Below are 20517 nucleotides of genomic sequence, written 5' to 3'. Positions count from 1 at the left end.
TATTGAATAGCCAAAAATACACAGTCTGAGTAAAAGTAATTTTTTTTCTTTTATGGCAAAAGTCATTAGAATATATATCTTTCATGAATTCCTCCCAAAAATATATTAAAACTAAATTCTTCATTATAAATATGCATTTCTGAGAACTTAATTTAGACAGCTTTAAAGGGATAGTTCACCCAAAACTAAACATTCTATCATCATCTACTTACCCTACTTGTTTCAAACCTTAATGAGCTTCTTTCTTCTGTTAAAGATTTTTTTCATGAATCCAACATCCAGCTGTGCAAGAAAACACACAATCTGACATGAGAAAATCCTTCTTTTGCCATTGCATTGTTTTTAAATAGAGAAAACATTTTACAAGTAACTTTTATTTAAAAATAAATAAATAAATAAATAACCAAATGGCCAAATTCTGACTGAGGCTGCATGGTCAGTTTGTTATTTACCTAATAAATGACAATAGGCTAGTTTGTAATTTAAAACTTTAACAGAATCCTTTTTTTTCTAATGATATATGATGTAATAAATACGTATTTTAAAAATAAGTATTATTTCACACTTATTTATTAAAATATTTAGAAAATATATTTGGTACATTACAAAGTGTGGTTATAATGGACATCTGACAAGCTAATTCAGCTAAAATGGTGCTTAAAATCTCATTAAAACACAGTATTTAAATCTCATAATTAAACAGAAAATGAGGCGAATAACTGCAAGAAGGTCCACTTTTGGAGAAAAAAGAACCAAGCCATTCAGCAGGCTGGCTACAGTCCTGTTTTTTAGTGTGCATTTGTTGATTTCACCCCTACTCCTTTGTTTGTAATGGTTTGCTCCAATCTTGTTGTACTGTTTGTTATATTTCGAAATGGGAAAGTGAAAGACAGAGGAGCAGTTTTTGACCGGGGTTTGTTATTATGATGCTTGAGAATTCAGTAAACATCTTTACATGGAAAGAAACTCTAGTCAATCTAATAGTCGACTGATTTTTAAAATCTTATAGTACAGACAGAACCTATTTATTTAGCTTTTTTGAGAACACGTATCAATATATATCTCAAAAATTGATGTAATATTATATCTGACCACTAGATGTCCGCATTCTCAACGCTTATCTCATACCATAGTAAATAATTATCCAGTCTCTCTCAGCGTGAGTTTGTTTCAGTGGGCATCGGTCTCTCTCTCTCTCCCCCTTCACCAACACTGGATTACAGCTCATCTCACCGAGTTTTGTCGGCAGGGAGGAGTCGCGTGGCGCCCACTAACCCACAAACGGACGTTTCGACTTAATAAACACCTTTTCCCAGTCATTTAGGACTAATAAGAACGAAAGGACGGAGGAATGGGAATGACGGAGCCGAAGACAAACGCTCGGCACTAATCTCGGCCAATGACTGACATAAAACGGGGAGATCCATCTTAAAACTGGCTGGCGTTGAAAGTACCCCGAGGATTGAGTCTTGGATCTAGGAAAGGATCCAGCTTTGAATGCATGTTCATCTCAGGGTGTATCGTGTGGATGCGCTTAGTTTTAATGTCTCTAAACAATAGGCAGTTTGGCGAGAGGAAGTAGGAGCTTGTAAATCACACTTCCCTTGTGTATTTCTGCCAGCCGGTAGGAATAACGTTAGGGAAGCTCAAATCTTGTTTCATACCGTTTAAATCCTTTAAACGATTAGCTCTGTTGGTGTATTCACATCGTTTTACTTCACCACCTTTCGGTTTCACTCTGGGGACTGCTGGAGCTTCAAAACAGCCGCGTTTAGCTTCATATCACTATGGATATATGACGACAGATGTTATTTTCCTGTGAAGAGCAGCGTTTTATATCATTTACAGTCTAATGACATTGTTTAGAGCCTAGTTGTGAACTTCCTGCTTTAGTTTCTGTCGGCTCGGAGTGTTATTGTCATAAAGATAATGGCAGCCGTCGTGAATTACTCTCCTCCGTGGTGGGTTAACCTGCTGCACAGACTGCCTCACTTCAATCTCCAATTTGAGCAAACCAGCAGTGATTTTCGCCCAGAGGAGTCGTCATACCAGCAGGTGAGTTTATGTATGTAACTGGTTGATACAGCACCACGTGCAAATGAAAGGATATGTTGGAAAGGTAGCTATAACAGCCAGTGTTGCTCATGACATTCATTACTAAAGCACCATGACTTTGCTTTATACTTGTGCAGTAGCTTTTTATTTCATTTAACCAGGCATAAATTGGATTGTTAGTGTGTATATTTTGTTTAAATTTGTTATCAAAAATCAAAACCAAGCTTTGCAAATTCCCCTGAAAAGCTGGACCTGATATTGCTGCAGCTGCTTGGCATTTCGTTCTGTGATTACTCCACTTTATCCATTTGCTGCTTTCCAACACATGTTGAGAGATGGATCTGTAGAAGTTCATATTTATAGTCCAGGACATTCAGTGCTGCTTAAAGTGTTAGTTCACCCAAAAATTGTTAGTTATTACTATACGTTACCCTGATGTACTTCCAACCCCCTGAGACTTTACTTTGTCACTGCACAGTGATCGTGAATGAGCACAATATACTGACACTGAGATGAAGAAACTGTTGAGTATGTGTGCACAAAGGTATTCATAAACAGTACATTTAATATTGGTTTGCTTAGTGCTTTCAATGTCATTATGATAAAATTTAAAGGTTTAAAATGTGAAGAAAATATTTTGTTATTCGTTAATTTCAGCTTAGTCTTATTCTGAGGATGCTAAAAACTTCCCTCATTTAAATACTAAGAACATTTATGAAGCCTTGTCATCGCTAAAGTCAACGTTTTCTCTTTTTCAAATATACAACCAACCCAAACAAATGTAATTCACTAAAATGTTTGGCATAAACGTAGCCTGTACTGTTCCACTAACATATTAATTGAATAAGTGTCACAACGTGAAAAAAAGTGCAAATCAGCCAGCAGATAAGCAGTCACATACTTCTATTGGTCATTTTTGGAAATTACACGGCTTACTTACCTGTTAGTTCCATGCCAGTAATATGGTTTGCTCTTTTTAATGCAGTGAGGTATTGTTTGCTTGTTTGTGTGTGTGTGTGTGTTTGCATTGAAGAGCCACAAAGTACACGATAACAGCTGACAGGTTGTGAACATTGACACTATATTTCAGCATCCAATTTGACGGCAGACACTGAATAAGGAGAATGTTTTTCTCTCTTACTTAAATCTCATTTGACTGAAGCACAATGGCTTTAACACACATCTTTCTTTCAAAATTAAAGTTTTGCATCACAAAAACACTGTAAGCCACTGGAAACAGTATTGACACCCAGTTGTTAAAAGCTTCTCTGGCTGATGACAATTCTTAACGCAAGTTCTAAGCAGCCAACCGGAAGGCACTGGTCACTATGGCGCCCCTCCATGCAGCAACGAAGAAAAAGGTATATAGCGCATGTCTTTGGACTCTGAGGGAAATCGGAGCACCCGGAATAAACACACTTGAACATGGGGAGAACATGCAAACTCCACACAGAAATGCCAACTAACCCAGCCGCCACTCGAACTAGCAACCTTCTTGCTGCGAATCAACAGTGCTTACAACTGAGCCACCGTGCCCCAAAACATTTTGTGATTAAACTTCTATCCAAAACAAATGCTGTGTGGCCAGTTAAAGTTGTTTACAGATGCCTGTTAAAAAACATTAAACTAACATCAGAATGATGAAACTGAAATTGCTTACGCATTTTCAAGATTTTGTCTGTAAATATGGTATTCGTACAGTTTTCACAAATATAACATTTTTGTTTTGCGCTTGTGGTGCAATCAAAAATGCACCTAATGTGTGTTTTTGAATCAACATATTGTAAACATTAAAAGCCAAACATTTCCAGTCAAAATTATTTGAAAACAACTTTCCTATTTGTAAGTACAAACTATACAGGAGGAATTAAATTAACCAATAATTCCTGCTTTTTTAAGGTCTCATTAGAGGACCAAAACAAACTGTTCAATTCACCTAAAGAGGGAATTGGTAGCTTGTCTCCTGATGAGATTACACAGATCTTCTTTTTTATGCGCACATGTTATGGTTTCATTAAACGCTCATTCAGTCTTTATAATCAATGTATAATTGTCGTTGTTAATCTGTGCATCTCTCTAATGCTAAACACACACATGCATGGCTGCTAAAGGTATAGTAGGTAGACTTCCTATGAACTGCCTTTGAACTACTTGGTTTGTCTTTCATAATGCGACAACAGATGGCCTATAGACAAGCCAGAAGTGCCATAAGCCTGGTTACAATACATCTAATCAAAGCTTCTTAAATCAAGTTTGGCCTTCACTGTTGTTCATTTTATGGAGGCTTGGGTTAAACCAGTTGCGAGCTTGGAATACTAATGTAGAGAAGCCTCGCTTGTGCCTGACCATCAGCACCAACCTAAGCAAATGTAGCGTGTATGTTTTGAATGACAAATTTGGTCATTTGAATGAAATTGAGAGGTCCGTCTTACCACATCGTCATCTAATCATTGGCTATACCTGTGTTGTTCAGCATGATTTGGCGTTTTATTAATAGTCAGATTACTGGTTGAGGGTACTTTCACAGGCCATCATTACTAAAAAAAACTCATTACTGGTTCTAACTAAAATTAACACGTCTCTCTTGTGTTCGGATTTCATTAAAATTTTGTGAGCAGATTAAATCACATGAACGTTAACATCACAGCATTGTCCAGTTGGTAATATTTCCGCAAGATGACAATGTCACAGTTTATCAAAATAAACATTGTTTTTCAGCTGCAGCCGAGCTTCATTCTTTTATTCTGCGGGTTTCCACCTCTGAATAAATGGGGTTTAGCTTCTTGTAGCTTTCAGAAAAAACAAAACACCCTCGAAGAAACCCAACACAGAGGAACAAAAGAACCTACTGCCAGCTAGTGTTTCAGAAGTGTTATTGCAGAGCAACACAAACGGCACGCAGAAGTATAAATGCACGACCATGCGCAAGGCTTGCGCCATGGGTGACACCGATTACTTGATGCATCAGCTTTGAATACCAAGTGTAAACGAGCCCTTTTATGAAGTCAATCAGCTAATATGTTTTGGGGTGGACAAAAAGAGATCAATAAAACAATGTAGTAGTTTTGCTAATCATATTTTTATTTACATGCGATTTAGGTATTGTAAACATTTACTAAATCACCTTAACATGTTTCCAATTTTTTTTTAAAATCATTACTTAAGTGTCTAGACATTTTATTAGGGCTGCTGCAGATGTTTACATGATGATGAGTATCACTTCTCTTTCAGCCAGAATGTAGAAGTGAGATACTTTATTTAGACAGCAGTTGCAAGCCAAAAGGGATAGTTGACCTAAAAATGAAATCTGTCATCATTTACTTTATTTGTTTAAGGTTTCAGTTTTTCTTCTGTTGAACACAAAATAAAATATTTTGAATAGTTAATGGCACCCGTCTTAGTATTTTTTTCATATGGAAGTAAATAGCATCAACCAGCATCTTTAAAGTATCTTCTTTTGTGTTCAACTGAAGGAATAAACTATACGGTGAGGTCATTTTCTGTGAACTTTTCCATTTAAAGCTTAAACTTAAAGCTGAAAGCCAACTCGAAGCTTGATCCCAGTCTGCTAGCTTGTAGCTTCTAATAAAAACCATGAAAAAGTTGTTCAGGAAAGCAGCTGAGATGAAGCGCACAGGTGAAGTTGCTGAATTCAGTGCTTTTGGGTCATAAAATCCAAGATAGACTGTCAGCTGTTTGAAGATATGCTTCACCGGTGACTTTAAAACCAGGAGCTCTCAAAGAATGTCTTAAAGCAGCATGACAAGCGCAGACATAAGCACGCACGATTTAGATTAAGCAAAGATTTTCCGTTTTTCCGTTGTGCTATGGAGTCTGTCCCCCTCCAGTCAAAAGCCAATACTATCAGTTGTGTATAACAAACACAACTGCAGAGGAAAGTCTGATCTAAACACTCAGGTTTTATTTAGGAAGTGCTTATTTGCAGCACATATGATTAAGGAATTTATTAAAAATTTTCAAATCAAAATCTGGACAATAATCAGCTAAATAGCATAGCCTTTGTTAAATTTGAGCCAATAATAATAAAAAAAATATTTTTGTCCAAGTGTTTTTGGATACTTTAAAATGTTATATTATTGTGTTCTTAGCAAGAACTGGCCTAATTTGTTGCTGAGATGAAATTCATTTACAACTTCGTTTTTGTACTTAATTGCTTGTGAAGTTTAACATTTGCAGAGTGAAAGATGGTGTAGTGGAGAAGCAGAAAAATGTGAAGGGTTCACTTAAAAATTTAACTAATTATCATTTATTTGTATCCATGTCATTTTAAACCCTTGTAAACTTAATTTATCTTCTGAACACACATTGAGATATTTAGATGAAACCTGAGAGCTCTTTGACCCTCCAAAGATAGTGGATGTCCTGAAACACTTGGGGTGCGCTCAAACTATGTTATCCGAAATATGCCCAGGTGCGTTTCCCGGTTCGTTTGACTAGTGTGACTATTCTGAATCGGGCTTGTAGTGTGAGTGTAAAGCGCACCTAAACCTGAAACTGAAGACACGACGTCACGTTTAAAGGACTGTTTCATATGAATTTATTAATCATTCTTACTTTTCAGTGAACACAAACTGTTGTAGTTTATTAAAGATGCAAACCCCTTGGTGCATGCCAGTTGCACCTTTAGCAAACCTCCTAATACCTGCAGCACGATGACTTTCATGATCATTTATGAGCGTTAAAATTTAAGGGCATCCCAAATGACTAAAACGATATAACTAAAGAAATCTCCACTCTGCTGAGCGAGAACAATTCTCTTCCTGTTTAACTGAACAGTCGCATCATTAATGATGTAAGCGTGCTCGGGTTTGGAGGGCAAAATCAGTGTGAGTGTAGGTCGTCGGGAGAGAGGGGAGGGTGGACAAATGCTTTTTCGGCACAGTTCAAGGCAACTGTACCTAATGTGAACGCCCTTAAAACCTAGAAAGATACCAAGTACATCTTCAAAACGTTTCATATGACTTCATTGGTTCAAATGTAATTTTATTACTATTAATTATTATTAAAATCTCTGCATCACAACATCTCACAGTGCTCTTGTAAATGTGCACCATGAACTGATGCTGAAGAGAATAAATTGTTGAGTATTTCATTTTGTCCGCAGAACTGTTCTTGTAACTTCATAAAATTACAGTTGATTTATGTTTTTTTTTTTTGCAAAATGTAATAATGAAGGAAGAATAGTTGTGAACAGAAGAGTTACAGTTATGGTAGGGTTGCCAAAAGAATCAACTTTGCTACCAGTCGGAACTGCATAAAAAAAAACAAAAAAACGTCAGTTTCCCTTCAAACATTTCAGCACTGTTGAATGTTTTCTTAAACACAGTTGGTTGGAAATTTTGTTAGTTTTCAACCGATTGGACTGTGATTGGCTGTAAAAGTCATCGGTTCATCACTCTTCACTGATGGTTACCAAGTGCAAACATAGTTACACTGGAGAATTTCAAAGCTTTGATTGGTACTGAACTCAATACTTTTGACAACCTGACTATATAAGCATTGTGACATATGAAAGTGGCAATATTTATTCATTCATTCATTTTCTTTTTGGCTTAGTTCCTTTTAATCTGGGGTTGCCACAGCGAAATGAACCATCAACTTATCCTGCATATGCATACACACTCATTTACACTCATACACTACGGACAATTTAGCCAACCCAACTTACCTGTACTGCTTGTCTTTCGACTTGTGGGGGAAACCAGAGCACCCGAAGGAAACCCACACGAACGTTGGGAGAACATGCAAACTCTATACAGAAACGCCAACTGACCCAGCCGAGGCTTAAACCAGCGACTTTCTTGCTGTGAGGTGAACGTGCTACCCACTGCGCCACCCTGCAGCCGAAAGTGTCAATATATTGAACGCAATGTGACTATTATAAAAGTGAATTTAAGTATAATGTCATAAACTGTAAGGAAATTAGTATTTTTCTATTTTTTTACATGCAATATTGATGGTCTACGTAAATAGTTTAATTCCTAAAACATATCCAAATCTAGACAACCCGACAAACCATTTAGTCATACACATTTCAAAGAGACAGGATGTTCAAGCAGCTTGTACTAGCAGCCTGTTCTCTGCAGCATTTGTCTTCTAGTCCAAGCACACAGTGAATGATAACAGACAGCACAGCTGAGGATGGGGGAGAGAGAGAGTGAGGACACCTGCTGTCTTTTTGAATGGCGCTTGTTCTCAGGATTGGCAGTAACTAAAGATGTCATTTAGTTTGGCCACTAGTTAGGGGTTAAGCTCCCTCCTGATGTCCCACTTGGGCTTTCCTCCAGGCACTTATGTGTGAACTTTGTCCTACTTTTAATTTCATTACTTTCCAATGGTCTGTTTCCATTAAAAAGAACAAAGGCACCTTTGTTTTTAGCACAGGATCATTATTTATTGATGCCGCTGCCTGAATATTCAGTTGTTGGGGACTGCTGGGCTTGAGATGACAGGTTATTAATGATGCACAGCAGACTGTTAAGAAATGCCGAATTGCAAATGCATGTACTGGAGAGAGTTTCGCTAATGAGTTTATGGCAACTTTAATGCAGGATGTCATCGCTTCAGCTATTCCTGTGTAAATATGACAATATGCATTTATATTCACTTGTTGAATCTTAAGTGAACCTCTGGGTAACAACATTTCACATTGTTATTTTAGTGTTAACATTTCAGCAGTGCTTTTTAAATCAATATCTGTTTCCATTCAAAAATGGCAATTAACTTTATGCGCAAACCTGGAATATCGCTTAAAAGATGTGTGAATAAAGCACCGTTTCCATCCAGTCAAAGAGAACCAAATGGTCACTTCCTGATTAACTGGCGCCAAATATCAACAGTAAAAATGAAATTTACTGCAGTAGGAGAAGCTGTGTGAATCTTTTCTTCATTTAATAAATGATGAAGGCAATCCTAACACGTGGTGGTTTTTGAAGGCATGAGATGTGGAGCACAGACATTCTTGATTCTGGAGGCCGTTAATATTATAATAACACTAATACTGAAACGGTTAAGCCATTTTAGAATTACCAGAACAACATTTTAGATGTTTTACTATGTGCTCAGCCTGCTGGTGATCGCATGATCTCTTATAACAAAATCACTTTTTTAATGCACATACTGGAATTTGTTCTGTAAAAGTGTTTCCATCGTAGTTTATGCGCATCTTCTCTCATCAATGAAAAGTTTATCCTACTCATTTATGCGCATGTATCTTCACGTTTTAATCAAACTTTTTTTAGGTGCATATCCAAAATGCAAGTAAAAATATAGGTGGATAGAAACATAGCTACAATTATAATGTTATTATTATTATTTTTAATGAATATGAACCCTTAACCATTTTAAGACTGAAAATGGTATTACTAATACTAATGTTTAATAACTCTATTTAATAACTGAATAAATCAGACCCCCTAGTAGTTTGTGATATTTATTTATTTATTTATTTTATTTATTTTTTTTTTTTTGCGATTTAAAAAAAAAAAGAGATTTGTGGAGATTTTGCGAGTAAAATATTTTAGATTCTTGTCAAGACAAGATCTAAAACAGATCTAAAACTATAGGGATTAAGAAAAAGGAAGGCTGTGTAATTTTTATGCACAAACTTACTTTATCTCTCTCTCAGAGCATCTGACATGTACCTCACTCCGAAAATGCATTAGGGCTTCACCTACCGTAAAACACCTAAAACACGGATTGGTGTAAAATTTGTCACAGGGAATCATTTTGGTTTTCTCTCGTTAACTGCAGTAAAATAGTTAAACGAAAGCACTTATCAATTTCATAAACATCATAATACGTGTAAACTGTAAGGCACAAATAATGTCTTTCAATTTGGACAAGTCCAAAGCTTTCATGCTTGAACCAATCTCCATCATTGTAAGCTGCTTGCTGTTCTGTCTGTTTCACACTGCTCCATTTTTTTAGACGTTTGCTCATACTTTTTTGCAGTCTGAAACGCGCCAAACTTACAGAACACCCAGTTTACAACACAGGATGTCTAATCGCATCTTTGCATTGACTTCACATTTAAAACACTCGCGCTTCATCCCGTGTCTGCCTACTTCACTGGCTGTAAAACAGACCCCCGTCCACATGTAATCGTCATTTTGTCATTTTGTCATTTTTCAAGAAAATCTCAAATACATGGCGTGCGCTGTTTGTGCAATGTCTATAAGTCATGTAAAACAATTGATTGGTAACTGAAATAAATATATTTTGATTATATGGTTTGGATTTTGATGTTTTATGAGATTATAAAAATTTTTAGATTTTTTTTATTTATTTTTTTTTTTTTTTGTTTTGTTTTTTTTGTGTGTGTGTGTGTGTGTTTAATTTTGCTAGCTTGCGAAAATTTGTGACTTTTTGTTGATTTTTGCGAATTGCGAAAAATTAGGGGTCTGAATAAATGATTACATTTATGTCTGGGATGACAAATCAAATTTAAATGTATTTTATTATTTAATTTAATGTAATTTTTTATTTATTTTATTTAAATTAATATGACATTATAGAAAAAAATCATTTGTTATAAATTCTGTCACAAAACAAAACTGTCACAAAACAAAAAATACAATTCCAAAAAATAATAAAAAGGACTAGCTGTAATTTTGTTTCAGTTTAATGTGTCTTGCTGCAAAGTATTAGAAACATTTCACTAGAAATAACTAAATATTAAATAAAATATATAAGAAAATGTAAACTTTAAAATGGTATAGTGTAATCATTTTAAAACTTCACACTTTATTTTACCTAAAAACATATTTTAAGTATCACAAAATTAAATAAAGTGCATAATCATTCTGCCGATTCCATTTAACTTTGGTTTAGTAAATAACTGGTATTATTAAATGCGTTACGTAAAAAAATAAAAATTAATTGGCACAGCTATTTTCCAGTATTGACAAAAAATGTTTCGGCTGCTAACATTTTTTGGGTCCACCATTCCATCTGTGAGGTCAAGTGGGGTGCATCTTTGTCTGATATTCCAGCTGAACTTCAACCTTTCCCATCCCCAAACACTTGTGATTGGCTATCAATGGGTATTGCCATTGAGAAAAGTATGTCTAGCTTGTTTACACAGGCCAGGGCTGTGGGAGTTTGAGCAGTGCTTCTCCTCTCACGAAGCGTCATGGATGAAAGCCAAGCTGTGAAGGGGAGGTCCAGTCAGCCGGATGATGGATGAGATTGGACCTCTGGGTTTGTTTGGGTGAGGACAGACCTGCCAGTGGATGAGGAGGGCACACAAGGCTAACTTGAGCATGTCGCCATTGGGTTGTCTGCCTCGTTGATTAGCCTAAATGTAGCTTGGGGAATTTCTTTCAACGTAAAAAAGAGTTTTTATTTTTTTATTAAAGAGTAGACAATGCTTATAGCATATGCAACCTTGCTACAGTTAAACAGATTTGATAAAGTAGTGTTTGTATATTTATGTAAGCTATGTCTTTTTGTTAGTTATGTGTTTCCATTCATATTGGACTGTCCCAAGCGAATTTTACTCGAATTAAAATCTAAAATCTAAAGAAATAAAGTAGCAGTCTTTGTACATTTAAAAACACACCAACAAGCCATCTATTGCCACTTTTTTTTTTTTTTGCTAGCTGGAAGATAATTGGAAAATTGGCACATATGCCATTCTAGAAAGCATTTTTTAAAAAGCACCTACGCTTCTCGTGCTTGTGATTGAGGTTTGGGTTGATTTATAATGGGTTTCATCAACGGACACCTCGAATTGATAAATAAATCAATGTAATCCTTATTTTCTGCAATGATTATGATGACTGACGGAAAGGCAAAGTATACCCAAATATCACCAAAATATATTGCGATTAAACAATATCATTGTCATTTTAAGACTACTTTATGCCACTCATTAATGTCAGAATGAAAATATAATATCATCATGATGAAAGCACACTTCCAGAGAACACATCATATTTTATTCTTAAGAATATTTCATTTAATTATGGTCATTTTAACAGTTTAATAATGAGGCATTGGAACTAGATTGTGAAAATGTATATCCTAAATAATAATAAATGTTAACAAAAAAGTGCAAGATAAAGAGTAAGAGAGGCTGCGATATCTACTTCCAGTTGTCAGACACCCACATGACAATATACTATAGTAATTTATAGGTAATACTATAGTGTTTTTTAACCATAATGACACCACCACCATTTTTTTTATAGCACATTGTGTTCTGAGTCCTGACTGGCTGTAGACCATTGTCAATCAATGTCCTCCATGCTTTGTCTCCTTTACAGTGCTGAACTGTATGTTTGCAAATTTTCTTTCCACAATATCAACAAAACATTCTGCACTGTTAATGACACCTGTGGTAGCACCCAAAAGGCAGAGAAAAATGCTAACCATCTTCTGGACTTGCTAGAGGTAGATAGAGGTTATGCGGTAGGGCGCCATTATGGAATAAATAAATGAAGATCAAATGGTTTTGATGTTTGGTTTCATTCTATAATACTGGACTTATCTTTCTACAAAGGTTTGAACTTTGAGAGTGTTTAAACCAGAGAAAATTGTAAAAATGTTAATGGCTGCCTGAGAAAAGTGTATAAAGTGTGTAGTGAGGGGTTTTACAGCCTTAAAACATCTATAATAATTGTAAAAAATAAAGCTGATTGCTACTTAGATTTTGCCTATTGCTGTTTCTGCGAATAACAATGGACCACTAAGGGAAATGACATGCATACCCTTCCCCATAGATTCTTCCATCAAATAAATAAGTAAATAAATTAAAAAAAATAAATTAAATTAATGCACCAGTAAATAAATAAATGATAAAAATATATATTTTTGTATTAATTTGTCTCTAATTTATCATCCTTCTGTTACAATTGTCTAAAACTCACCTTCTTCCCAGGGGTAAACATACATTGGTTTAAAGGGGACTGAATATTTCATGCCATTTTTTTTCTGTGTTTAAGAAAAGTGATAGCTTTTGGTTGCCAGAACAAGACTGTAGACTAAATTTGTAAATTCTATGATAATTTTAAGCTTCACAACACAAGAATTCGACTTGAGTTAAATAAAAGTGTTTAGTCTTCAACAACTTTATTAAAAACACCAGAGTAGTGTTGCTCATTTGTTTTGCTGGTTAAAGTCCGCTCTTCGTGTAGTGAGAATGTGGGCTCAAGCACGACATGAAGTGCAAATTTGAGAAACAAAACCCCAGCATGCTTTCCCACTCCCACACCTACTCCCCAGGCTGGCTGTGGGGGAGGCTGGAGAAATTCGTGACCGGCCTCTTCGTGTCACGGGGGAAGAGACAGAAACATTTTCACATTTGCTAATCGTAGCGCTGATGATTGTCGAATCGTTTGAGTCATTGTAGCGTGTCATGCTAGGGATGTTGTTGGGCTCACAGGAAACGAGAGCAGGGATGCTGCTAATCTGTTTTGTCAGCGTGTTTGCATGGTGCGACACAGACTGACGAGGCAGGAAACACAAGCTGTCTCTCACTGTGGAAAACTGCCAATAAGTTCATCACGTGACCAACTGGTTATGAAGGATTTGTGAAGGAGCCATTCATTGAATGATGTAAACACAAACCCCATTTGAAATATTAATGTCTCAGCTTTTGTTCGACTCCAAATCTGATCTGGGTGGCTCTGTTGCTTTTACAGTTTACATTAGCAGGTAAGTGTTAACTACTAACTTCCTGTGTGTGTGTGTGTGTGTGTGTGTGTGTGTGTGTGTGTGTGTGTGTGTGTGTGTGTGTGTGTGTGTGTGTGTGTGTGTGTGTGTGTGTGTGTGTGTGTGGAAAGGTTTATTGCCATCCATTCTGCCTTCAAAGACTGAGATGCTTTTGACATGCTCTCTGCAAGTGTTTCGGTCTCCTCCCCAGATTACTGTTGGTTTCCCAAAGAAATCTCTGACCCAGATTTGGCCCCTTGCTGCTCCAACTGCAAATGAAAAGAGCCTCATTCTTTTTCATGACAATGTGTAAGCTATATGGCTCCCTGAGGAAAATTAAATCAGCAGAAAGTGATGTTTTGGGATGTCAGTATGTAAATTTCAGACTTTAAGCACAACAAGATTTTCCTCTTAGTGGGAATGATCTGCTTGAATGAAACAAAACTACTACAGGAACACCCTTCTCTTTAGGACTGCACAATATAGAGTTTTAGCATCGGTTTTGCCTTGTGATCATTTGCAATAGTCACGTCGCAGAATATGCAATGCTGAGTCTGCATTACAATCAATCAACACAGTCTAATGGCAATTCGTAATGTTTTAATTTAGTGGCTTATTCTTATGAATTTGTGCAATCTAGTTTTGTACGATTTGCATATCCCTAATGACGGTTGGGTGCCAAGCCTCCTTTTTAAAATCGTATATCTTCGTACGACTAAACTTGTACGAATTAGCCACTAAACTGACAAAACGTAAAATACTTACATTTTCTTGTGAGATCAGACTGTCATTTTGCAAGTGTTTTTTGAGGCCTGTGATTGTATGAGGGTTTTAAAAGCATTCAGGCATAAGAAATTGTACCATTTTAAAAAAATTTTAATGATTAATTTTATTGTATTGTTTAAACAACAAAGACTATGCAGTATTATTTTACATTTGATTATTCAATTACGTTGCTGCTTGTTCAAACTGCTTATTTAAAATGAGTTGAATCAACACAATTCAATTAAAAAAATGTGTTAGTCGGACGACTTAATCGTTTTATGTTTAATTCAATTACGTTTTTTAAAACAATTAGGCTAACTGAATAGATTTGTGTTGGGACAACGTGAGGGAATTGTGTGGAACCCAGCATTTTTTTACAGTGTGAATCAGGGCCGGAGCGGGGATCCTTTTCAGCCCTGGAGTTTCAAGCCTTAGACCGGCCCACCTCAGTTCACAACTGACTATATTAATATAACGTCATTTCCAACTCAGTTTCTTATGACACTATCACATACGTCTTTTTCAAGGAAACAGCTGCTTTAGAACTTCAAATGTTTTTCATAAATATGAGAAGATTAAAGGGTAGCTAAATCTCCGACACTATTCTTTAAAACATCACCATGTCCTTTCCTGCATTATCTAAATATATATTCTGTGCAAAATTCTTTATAGATATCCAGTCCTTTCTAACGGTGGTAACACAAAAAATAAAAATAAAATATTTACACCTACATAAGTAACCCAAACAGTATTATATGTCCTGCCACAAAAAAATTATAAAGATAAAGAATCGAACCCGGGTCGGCAGCGTAACACAACGTGCGGACTACTGGACCACAATGGCTTAATCTTATGCTTCACTAAGGTGCCGCTGATTGCAGTCGAATGATAGTTACATCATCATTAACCTGCAGGCTGCATTTTGCTTACGGGGCTGCGAGAAAATAAATAAAATAAGCGGAGCTGCTGCAAAACAATGAATAAAAAGAGTGAGGCTATGGTCAAATAAATAAATAAATGAAAAAAGTGTGACTGCTGAGAGTGCAAGCAGCTAGGGACATGGGCCCTCGCGGGCAAAAAACAAACCGGCCCACCGGTAATTCTCCTGGTCCTCCCGATTAGCCAATCCGGGCCAGGTGTTAATACCGTTAGATTTGGAGCTGGGCGATGTGGCAAAAATGATATTTTGATCATTTATTTCCATATTGAACGATAATGATGTATGTTTCGATACAACTTGTTGATGCTTCCAGATTTAAGAGTACCCTAACAATGACGGAAGCCACAAAAATTATAGGGTCTATTAAATTTTTCGGCGGCTTAAAATTCAACACTTCTCTAATATAATGAAGAGCCTTTATTTGTTACAAAATTGTAACATACAGTGAAATTTTACCCCTCTGACCATACACAAACATCGCGCATTTCAGGTAAAGACAGGTCAGTCGAAAGGTAGCATAAAAAAATAGAAAATAAGATATATTGGGGAAAAAGGAGGTTTTAAAAAAGGCCTAAAAGTCATCAATTTCATTGCGATTCGATATAATATTGTTTATCGGCCCAGACCTAGTTAGACTTCTCGGAAAACAATAAAACACTGTTTATTTAACTGGCAACTTTTATTGAATTTATTAAATTTATCTGTGCTTGTAGATTGGTTATTATGTTTTATGCAAATGCAGTCCACTACATTGCTGTTCCTGCTGACACATCAACATATTTTGGGTGTCTCCCTTATCTGACCCAATGATTTCAGATTTTGGAGTCTATTCTAATGTTCTGATGAGTTGATTCAGGTGAGTTTGATTAGGAAGAAGTTGAAAACGTATAATGTTGTTGTGCCTTCAGGAACATAGTTGAGAAACACTGCCCAGACTATGCCAAATCAGTCTAAAATTATTAATTCTTTGCAAATAGTTTTTTCAAGTGAAATCATATTAATATCGCAGTATATACTGCTGAAGAAATAACAAAAAAAATATTGAAATGTTAGATTTTTCCAATATTGTGCAGCCCTACTTCTCTCACTGTTATATTCTGTTTTTTATGATTTTTAAATGTGACTTTTTCAAATGGCAGCTGTACCTTTTTTTGTTTGTGGATTTACACTGTAAAAAAGTGATTAGTTAGTTTTAGTTTCAAAAGTGAGTAAACCCATTGTAGCTTAAGTTTAGCTTAAGAATATTTATGCATATTTCATTTACTTTATCATTTTACACTGTGTATTGGACTAAATGGGATGTTTTAAAAATTGTAATATAATTGGCTTTTTTAAACTATATTACATTTAGTTGTTTCAAATAATTTAAATAATTAAAAATATAAATATGATTAATATATATGAACATGGCTAAATGCACTTATGCATGGGCATATGATGGCATTTCTAGCTGAGAAAAGAGCCAAAACAATGGCACAAATTTCTCTGTCACACACACACACACAAAGAAACATGATGCAAGAAAATGTGTTTCCAATGTCTGCTGAACTGTGATGCAACATTGTGTCTATGATGAAAACAAAAAGCATGTTTCAGTCAAAATGCAGAGTTTGTTTGGAAGTAGACTGAGACCCATCTGTTTGGAAATCTGTGTCTGCTTGTTAGATTCTCATTTGTTAGGGTTCGGATATCAATGTTCACATTTAAATGAATCTCATTATCAGAGCAAGCACACTTGTGTTTGCTGTAGTCAGATTTTTAAGAGGGAACAATCTGATTAGTTTATAAGATAAACTAGGAATAAAAATGGGCACCTGCAGGGCAGCACGTTTCAGAATCGATATCACAATATGTGCATCCGCAATTGTCACATCGCTGGATCTGCATGGTAAATCAGTATTATTACTGAACAGAATAAAAAAAAATAATTTTCCATATAGACTATCCATTTCAACTGATGAAATTATATATTCAATATCGCAATATATATCGTAGAAAAATAAAATATGGCAATGTCAGTTTTTTTCTAAATGGTGCAGTCCTATTGCATAGTTACCTGTTGCTTTAACACACCACCCACAAAGATTCTTATTTGTTTATTTTTTTATCCAAATGTTCTAGATTTCAAACCTGTAGCTTTACCTTTTGTTTGATTTCAGAAGTGACATGTTTTTTTATTTATTTATACAAAATAATGTGTCATTTCCTGTGACAGTTGTGGCATTTTCCAATGTCATTTCCATATATCCCATGACATCCGCTCTAAATCTTGAGGCTGTGCTGTCTCAGACTCCTATGGTAGATTGTTTAGGAGTGCTTCATTCTCTGTCAGACTGAATGAAACCTCTGTGTGTTTGACTGCTGTGCTGCATTCATTCGTTCAAAGAATCAAGTCTAGTCTCTTATAAAGGAGAATTAAGCTCTTTCATAGGCAGCTCTCACATAAAGATTAAGTCCATACATGATTCACTTGATAAAGCTGGATTCTTTTGATAAAGCTGGATCCTTTATACTGATCCTCTGAATTACATCTCTGAATGGTTGTTTTATGGATGTTATGGTGTCTTATGAAGAAGAGATTGTTAGACCTTTCAAGCGGATAGTGGTGACACATTTACATAGTTTTATATTCGTATAAATTAGGGCTGGGTGAAAATTTTGAATGAAGCGGTATAGTTTTATTAAAATGTGGCTGCTGAGCGCATGCCTTGGAAGCAATAGGGTGTAAGTTTGTCATTTCCAATGGAGGCGTGTGACCTGCACGACAAGCACATGGTGTGCAAGCGGCGCACATGTGATGCACACGCATTTCCAGGTACACCTTAAAAAGCGTATGAACTTTTCAGAATGCTGTGAGTACATTGTGATTTATGCAAGTAAGTAGAACTAACCACCCAAACACAGCACTCCAAACACTGCTGTTCTTCTTTCTTTTCTCCATAAACTTGGATCGGAGCTGCAGCAATGGTTTGTTTGTTTGCCATCCTCTGAGAAACGGTTAACCTGGTTTATACTTTTGCGTCAAGTGACCAGCGTAACCAACGGCGCATGCAACGCGCGTAGCTGTGCATTTATACTTCTGCGCGCTGTCTCTGTTGGTCTGCATTAACACTTCCAAAACGCTAGCTGCCAGTGAGGTGTTAATGTGTCTCTGTGTCGAGTTTCTTCACCTGTGTTTTTTTCTTTCTGAACGCTTCCGCTATGTACAAGTGGCTCAAACTCCCTCATTTTGAGGCAGGAACCGGCAGCCGTGCAACAACTTTAAATATGAGGTAAACACAAAACAAAACTTTCCATCCGGAGCTCCTTCGCGCGACTCCACACTTGTAAACAATCGCTCCATTGGGCTCGCGCCGCTCGCACAAGCTCTCGATCCCGCCCAGACTCGTCAGCGCTACAAGCCGACCATCACAGTGCTTGCGCTATGCGTCGTTGCGACATGTAGTTAAATTTTTTGAGAGGTGCACGTCAGCGTCGACGATGGCCACAGCATAGGGTTATGTGTGAGTGTCGCAGCATACGCGTGTGCTTGACACAGAAGTATAAATCAGCCTTAATAGTCACCTTGTTACGAGAGACACTATTGAAAATGGTGAAGGGAACCATGTGCTAGTCACTTCAGGTCAGAATAACAGTACATGCTAAAATGAGTGCCGTATAGCAGCAGTGAGGAGATTGTAAATTTTAAAAAAAAGGAAGTAAGGAAGTCGCCAGAGTGGCTTTTTGGTTTCTTTTCTTGTGCATCCCAGCCATCAAGATTTTATTTAAGCTTAAGGGGTAATGTAGTCATTTAGCTTCACAATCTGTAATGTTGTAATATGTATTTGAATGATGATGGTCATCATTATTCACAACTTACAGATGTTGATCTACCTTTACCATTGAGATGAGAAATTTTGTTTAAATTGTTTTGTTTTTGATTATGAAAACTATTTGCCTTAGTAATGTTGGTAAATTAAAATTAAGTGGTTTTAATTAAAAAAATCCTAATATTCCTAAATGTGTTGTTTAAAATATTCAATGATTATCGATATAGAGTATTATGATACATGAGATCGTGAGATTTTTGTTTGTTTTTATGCAATATGGCCCAGCCTTGCTTAGTATATTAATTTTTAAAAATAGTTATGTGCATTCTGTAATTTCCTTTTCTTTATATTACAGAAAATAAATACTATTAGGCATTTTTCTTTTATAGATATGATAAATGTTAACCAAACTAATGTACTATGGTGCTGATTTGATTTTGTACAGTACAGTGAGTTTCCATGCTGAACCTTCGTTTCTCTGAAACGTGACTGGATAATGGGTGGTGCATATTTTGCAAATATCAGGAGAATGGCCTGCAGCCAGGAGCACATTTCAGCACAGTGACCTTGTGTTTGAAACGCTGCTGTTGTTCTTGGGCAGTGGTCTCTTTCGAATGGGGTCTCTCGGCGCAGCGCGTCCCGAATCAGCATATGGAAAGAGTAGATCCATTAAGATAATCTGTTGAAGATTACAGTCTGTTTAGAAAAGCTGAGTCTGGGTCTTTTCCTGTTAGCGGCAAAAGGAGAAACGTGGCAGGATTGAAATCTCGATAATTGCAGTGACCTCCTTGGCACAAGCTCTTGCAGGAAAACATGAGCACGAGTGTTTGGCAAATGCCAGCTGTGCTTCAAACCTCTTCGTGGGGAAGAATTTGATAATGTGGAGATAAAGTTACGAGTACATTTCTGCATTTGATTGCATTTAAAGCGCACATTTGATCAGTTCAAGCATTCCCTCGTAATCAAACCCCAGTCCGACAAGCACCATGATTTTGAGTTGCACAATATATATATATTTCTAAGCTCATGTTTTCCTGCAAGAGCCTAGAAAAAAGTTATTAGTTAGTTTTAGTTTCAAAAGTGAGTAAACCCATTGTAACTTAGTTACTTTTTGTAAAGTAAACTAATTACTTTTTAATCATTTTACACTGTGTATTGCACTAAATGGGATGTTTTAAAAATGTTAATATAATTGGCTTTTTTAAACTATATTACATTTAGTTGTTTCAAATAATTTAAATAATTAAAAATATAAATATGATTAATATATAT

At 36.1% G+C, this 20517-nt stretch overlaps 1 protein-coding gene across 2 annotated transcripts in view; it reads left to right on the top strand.

Moving 5' to 3' along the window:
• The first annotated feature begins 1146 nt into the window (after window positions 1-1146).
• Window positions 1147-20517, top strand: part of ttyh3a (tweety family member 3a) — a 125792-nt gene continuing 106421 nt past the window's right edge. For both annotated transcript variants that reach the window (XM_679082.10, XM_009299697.5), the window contains exon 1: window positions 1147-2055. In XM_679082.10, the coding sequence (XP_684174.4) occupies window positions 1930-2055 (126 nt within the window). In that variant the 5' untranslated portion in view covers window positions 1147-1929. The remainder of the gene's footprint in view (window positions 2056-20517) is intronic.

This window comes from Danio rerio, chromosome 3 (assembly GCF_049306965.1).
Source record: "Danio rerio strain Tuebingen ecotype United States chromosome 3, GRCz12tu, whole genome shotgun sequence".
Lineage (NCBI taxonomy): Eukaryota > Metazoa > Chordata > Actinopteri > Cypriniformes > Danionidae > Danio > Danio rerio.
This window is presented reverse-complemented; position numbering and strand designations above follow the sequence as displayed.